Source organism: Protopterus annectens, chromosome 7.part1 (assembly GCF_019279795.1).
Source record: "Protopterus annectens isolate FY-2018-M chromosome 7.part1, PAN1.0, whole genome shotgun sequence".
Lineage (NCBI taxonomy): Eukaryota > Metazoa > Chordata > Ceratodontiformes > Protopteridae > Protopterus > Protopterus annectens.
This window is the reverse complement of record NC_056740.1, coordinates 255,543,385-255,549,663: the sequence shown is the minus strand read 5'-3', so window position 1 is coordinate 255,549,663 and position 6,279 is coordinate 255,543,385. Positions and strand designations below refer to the sequence as shown.

The 6,279-nt window shown below is 34.5% G+C and overlaps 1 protein-coding gene across 1 annotated transcript in view; it reads right to left on the bottom strand.

Annotated features, from left to right (window-relative positions):
* Positions 1 to 725, bottom strand: part of FAN1 (FANCD2 and FANCI associated nuclease 1) — a 571,422-nt gene extending 570,697 nt beyond the window's left edge. The window contains exon 1 of the mRNA XM_044078482.1: positions 1 to 725. This exon is cut by the window's left edge and continues 506 nt beyond it. Within this exon, the coding sequence (XP_043934417.1) occupies positions 1 to 725 (725 nt within the window).
* Between the last annotated feature and the right edge of the window lie 5,554 nt (positions 726 to 6,279).

Below are 6,279 nucleotides of genomic sequence, written 5' to 3'. Positions count from 1 at the left end.
AGATTTTTCATATTACTAAAAACAAAGTTTGGTTTTTCACCCACAACTGCTCTTGTCTGGTCATCAACCATTAAGATGTTCCAATTTTCATAAAATATTCTCTTAAAACCACTAACATTAGACCCAAAAGGAACAATAATACTCACATTTTGATGAGACTCAGTATTGTCAACTTCTTTAATTTGTACATTATTACTAGAGAAATATGGTTTGGCTCTAGTATTACGCTCTGCTAACACTTCTGATATTTGGGTATCTATCAGAATTTCATTATACCCCCTTGCTAAAAAATATAATTTTAAATTTGCCAGTTCCTCATTTAATAATGATTGATCACTACATAACCTACATATTCTAAAAACCTGTCCCTTAACTATGTTAGCAAATGTTGATGGTTTGTGCATACTAGTAGCATGAAGGAAAGAAGCTCTATAGCACTCCTTCCGACTGACTGTTGTATTATAACCTCCATCAGACCTTAGAATCAATACATCTAAAAACTTCATTCTGTCCCTTGAATATTCTAATGTGAATTTAAGGAATGGACTACTATTATTTATTTGCTCATGGAATATTTTCAAAGATGATTCATGGCCATGCCATAGAAAAAACAAATCATCTACAAAACGCTTATAACATAGAACTTGCTTGCACTTAACAATTTCTTCCTGTTCCCACGCTACCATGACTAAATTAGCGTAGGCATTAGCGCAACTCGTGCCCATCGCAATCCCACTCTTCTGTATATAAAAGTTGTTATCAAACAGAAAGACATTATTTTCTAGTACTAATTCAAGTAAAGTACAAATAAAGTCTACTGAAGGGCATCCATCCATTCACATTTTGATAATAGCTCTCTAACCATCCTTATTCCATCAATATTCGAATGCACGTAAATAGTGATTCAACGTCCGTAGTGGTCAAGATATAGTCATTTGAGATATCTACGACATTAAAAAACTCATATAAACTAGACAAAAAATGTCTTGTATCAGTCAGTATATAATCATATTGTTTGAGAACACGTTTCAATTCTGAATCCAAAAATATTGAGATAGGTTCAGTAGACCACCCAGCACCAGACACAATAGGTCTGAATGCTGGGTGGTATCCTATGAATTTTGGTGAACCATAGAGTTTAGGTATAAAAGGGTGTTCCACTCTGAAAAATTCTGATAATTCATCAGTCAGCAAACCATGAAGTTTACAGTCAAGTAAAGTATCATTAATTTTATTAATGATAGAACAAACTCGGTTAAATATTATTCTAGTATACGCTTCACTTGACAGCATCCCTTCCATGCTCTTTAAATAAAATGAAGTATCCATGATTACTGTAGGGCCACCCTTATCAGCAGGTCTTATTACTATCTCTTTATTTTGTTTAAGTTTTTCTAAAGCTTGTCTCTCAGAAACGGTCAAATTATCTGTCAGTTTGTGATCTTTTTTCTCAAGTCCGGCATATATAGATCTTTCTATTGCTTTAACAAACAGTTCAACGTTGGAAGGTGAATGTGGTACAAAGTCGCTCTTACGTTTGAACACACAGGCGTTGGCTGAATTCTCTTTGCCAAACAGTAATTTCAATGAGACATTCCTTGCAAATAACTTAGTTGCTAATAGAATCTCACCAACGTCCGTTTCCATAGTGGGAACGAACTTCATACCTTTGTTTAGTAAGTCAACTTCACTATCATTCAACGCACAACTTGAGATATTCCACACTAAGTTGTGTGGTTCCATAACTTCGTTAAAGTACATACCTGCTGACCTGGGGGCTGTTCTCTCTTTTTCGAATGTTTCTGTTCCTCCACATCCAACGAGCGTTTCCTTCCCTGTCGAATGGGAAGTGGTGCTAAAGGGAAGTTTTCAGCAACAGATTTCTCCAATGGAATTTTCCTTCTAACATCTGTCCCCAAGTTTACAGGTTTACCAATAACTGTACGTTGTTCCTTATTATTTAGCGTATCTGCAGGAGTAGTATATACTGAAGGTGGTCCTTCCGGGGACTGAAGGTGCATAATGGATGTACTGGCACCATTAGTATCCGATTCCTTATTGACCAAAGATTGTATTCCTACTTCATCGGGTTTCATGGACGTTGGTTTACTTGGTGTTCGTCTCTTTTCCACATCATTTGTAAGCGATTTACCATTCCTTCGTCTCGCCCTTCCCCTAGTCTCTGCTGTTTCATCTCGCGATACTTCACGTACTTCAGTAGGATTTTTCGGCCATACAAATACGTTATTATGCTTGAAATCTTGTAAATCCCTAATAAGTATGCGTGTTTAAGTTTCAAGTAAATTATTTTCATATCTCTGCACACGATCTATAATATCGTGCAAAAATAATTCAGTTTGCTCATAGCCAATAGCATCATTTAATTCAGTTTGTTGTTCTATAATCAAATCCCACAAAGAAAATTCTTCTGGTTGAAAGTAATCAAGTAATAACTGCATATACGCCTGACTGGCTCCTATATTTATTTGTTGCCACTTTACTAAAAGTTCCGGATACAAGCTTCCGTAGGTAGGCATATTTAGGATCCTTAGACCCCTCGGTATCACCTTATATTGTAAGCTGGCCTCAAGGTGATACCTCTGGCATGCCAAACGCTTGTATTTATATATGTTATTTTCAATGTCTTTTTTTAAAGTTCTTATAGTTCTTACATTAGTATCCTCCATGGTTGCCGTAGGTAGCGACTCATTCATATTGACTCGCAACAGCGGATTCAAATCCATAGCAAGAAAGTTCCTCATTCTATTATGTGAATCAGCATTCTCCAATAAATTCACCACTTCTTGCCTCGTGTCTTCCATATCTCTTTTCCCGATAGATGTATATAACCAAACACACCACAAACGATAATTATGTAAACACAAACCCAACGAAATTCCGGAAGGACCACAAGAGCAGCTAAAATAGCGTAATAAAATCACTTCTTCACTTCAAAGTTAATAAAAACAGGTTTAATAAGAAGGTTGTGAGCGCTTTGAGAGTGCACCTCTGCTTCATCAGACATCAAATAAATTCAACAACAGGAACTATATACTTCATCAATTAGTTAATTAGCCAATGAAAATGTTTAAAACATTTAAAATGACTACCACACCTATTCCTAAAGTAATATACCCTCACAATACAAAACATTTCCCATCAAACACTTACACTTGTTGTATATAAAATACTTTCAAACTTAATAATATTAATATAACTAATACAAAATACTAACATTCATACTATTAAAAATGTATAACTATATATATGTATGTTTATATATAAATAATGGACACACTTCTTATAATAACACTATGTCCTCACTATATATTTATATATAATCAAAATAAAAATAAGCTTGGGTGCTGGGTGGTCTACTGAACCTATCTCAATATTTTTGGATTCAGAATTGAAACGTGTTCTCAAACAATATGATTATATACTGACTGATACAAGACATTTTTTGTCTAGTTTATATGAGTTTCTTAATGACGTAGATATGTCAAATGACTATATCTTGACCACTATGGACGTTGAATCACTATTTACGTGCATTCCGAATATTGATGGAATAAGGATGGTTAGAGAGCTATTATCAAAATGTGAATGGATGGATGCCCTTCGAGTAGACTTTATTTGTACTTTACTTGAATTAGTACTAGAAAATAATGTCTTTCTGTTTGATAACAACTTTTATACAGAAGAGTGGGATTGCGATGGGCACGAGTTGCGCTAATGCCTACGCTAATTTAGTCATGGTAGCGTGGGAACAGGAAGAAATTGTTAAGTGCAAGCAAGTTCTATGTTATAAGCGTTTGTAGATGATTTGTTTTTCTATGGCATGGCCATGAATCATCTTTGAAAATATTCCATGAGCAAATAAATAATAGTAGTCCATTCCTTAAATTCACATTAGAATATTCAAGGGACAGAATGAAGTTTTTAGATGTACTGATCTTAAGGTCTGACGGAGGTTACAATACAACAGTAAGTCGGAAGGAGTGCTACAGAGCTTCCTTCCTTCATGCTACTAGTATGCACAAACCATCAACGTTTGCAAACATAGTTAAGGGACAGGTTTTTAGAATATGTAGGTTATGTAGTAATCAATCTTTATTAAATGATGAGTTGGCAAACTTAAAATCTTATCTTTTAGCAAGGGGTATACTGAAATTTTGATAGATACTCAAATATCAGAAGTGTTAGCAGAGCGTAATACTAGAGCCAAACCATATTTTTCTAGCAATAATATAGAAATTAAAGAAGCTGAGAATACTGAGTCTCATCAAAATGTGAGTATTATTGTTCCTTTTGGGTCTAATGTTAGTGGTTTTAAGAGAATATTTTATGAAAATTGGAACATCTTAATGGTTGATGACCAGACAAGAGCAGTTGTGGGTGAAAAACCAAACTTTGTTTTTAGTAATATGAAAAATCTGCAACAACAGTTATGTTATCGGAACACTACTAGTATACCTAGACATATTAATTCACCAATAGGGGGTACTAAGAAATGTGGGTCCTGTCCACAATGTGTTTTTGTGGATGAGTCAAGATTTTTTAGGGACCTCAATACCAGGCGACTTTGAAATCAAGAATAATAGCACATGTCATTCGAATATAGTATATGTAGCCCACTGCATCAAATGCTTTAAATTTTATATAGGTAAAGCAATCGAACCCTTAGAGAAAGAATCAGGGATCATTATTATTGTGTGAGGGTCATGGCTATAGTGCTATTTCTAAACATATTTTAAATGAAGGCGAAGATCATAAGTTTTATTTTCAAGTGCTACACATTCAGTACCCTAACATTAGATTAGGAGATATTGTTAATCTCACCGAACAAGCTGAAACAAGGTGGATTTTAAGATTAGGCTCACATAGGGCGTTTGGATTAAATGATCATGTTAGTGTAAAACCAATACTTAAAGGTAGGAGATTACGCTAAGCTGACGTCATGTTTATCCCAAGCTTATTTTTATTTTGATTATATATAAATATATAGTGAGGACATAGTGTTATTATAAGAAGTGTGTCCATTATTTATATATAAACATACATATATATAGTTATAAATTTTTAATAGTATAAATGTTAGTATTTTGTATTAGTTATATTAATATTATTAAGTTTGAAAGTATTTTATATACAACAAGTGTAAGTGTTTGATGGAAATGTTTTGTATTGTGAGGGTATATTACTTTAGGAATAGGTGTGGTAGTCATTTTAAATGTTTTAAACATTTTCATTGGCTAATTAACTAATTGATGAAGTATATAGTTCCTGTTGTTGAATTTATTTGATGTCTGATGAAGCAGAGGTGCACTCTGCGAAAGCGCTCACAACCTTCTTATTAAACCTGTTTTTATTAACTTTGAAGTGAAGAAGTGATTTTATTACGCTATTTTAGCTGCTCTTGTGGTCCTTCCGGAATTTCGTTGGGTTTGTGTTTACATAATTATCGTTTGTGGTGTGTTTGGTTATATACATCTATCGGGAGAAGAGGCATGGAAGACACAAGGCAAGAAGTGGTGAATTTATTGGAGAATGCTGATTCACATAATAGAATGAGGAACTTTCTTGCTATGGATTTGAATCCGTTGTTGCGAGTCAATATGAATGAGTCGCTACCTACGGCAACTATGGAGGACACTAATGAAAGAACTATAAGAACTTTAAAGAAAGATATTGAAAATAATATATATAAATACAAGCGTTTGGCATGTCAGAGGTATCACCTTGAGGCCAGCTTACAATATAAGGTGATACCGAGGGGTCTAAGGATCCTAAATATGCCTACTTACGGAAGCTTGTATCCAGAACTCCTAGTAAAGTGGCAGCAAATAAATATAGGAGCCAGCCAGGCGTACATGCAGTTATTACTTGACTACTTTCAACCAGAAGAATTCTCTTTGCGTGACATGATTATTGAACAACAAACTGAATTAAATGATGCCATTGGCTATGAGCAAACAGAGTTATTTCTGCATGATATAATAGATCGTGTGCAGAGATATGAAAATAATTTACTTGAAACTAAAAAACGCAAACTTATTAGAGATTTACAAGATTTCAAACATAACAATGTATTTGTATGGCCGAAAAATCCTACTGAAGTACGTGAAGTATCGCGAGATGAAACAGCAGAGACTAGGGGAAGGGCGAGACGAAGGAATGGTAAATCGCTTACAAATGATGTGGAAAAGAGACGAACACCAAGTAAACCAACGTCGGCGAGATCCGATGAAGTAGGAATACAATCTTTGGTCAATAAGG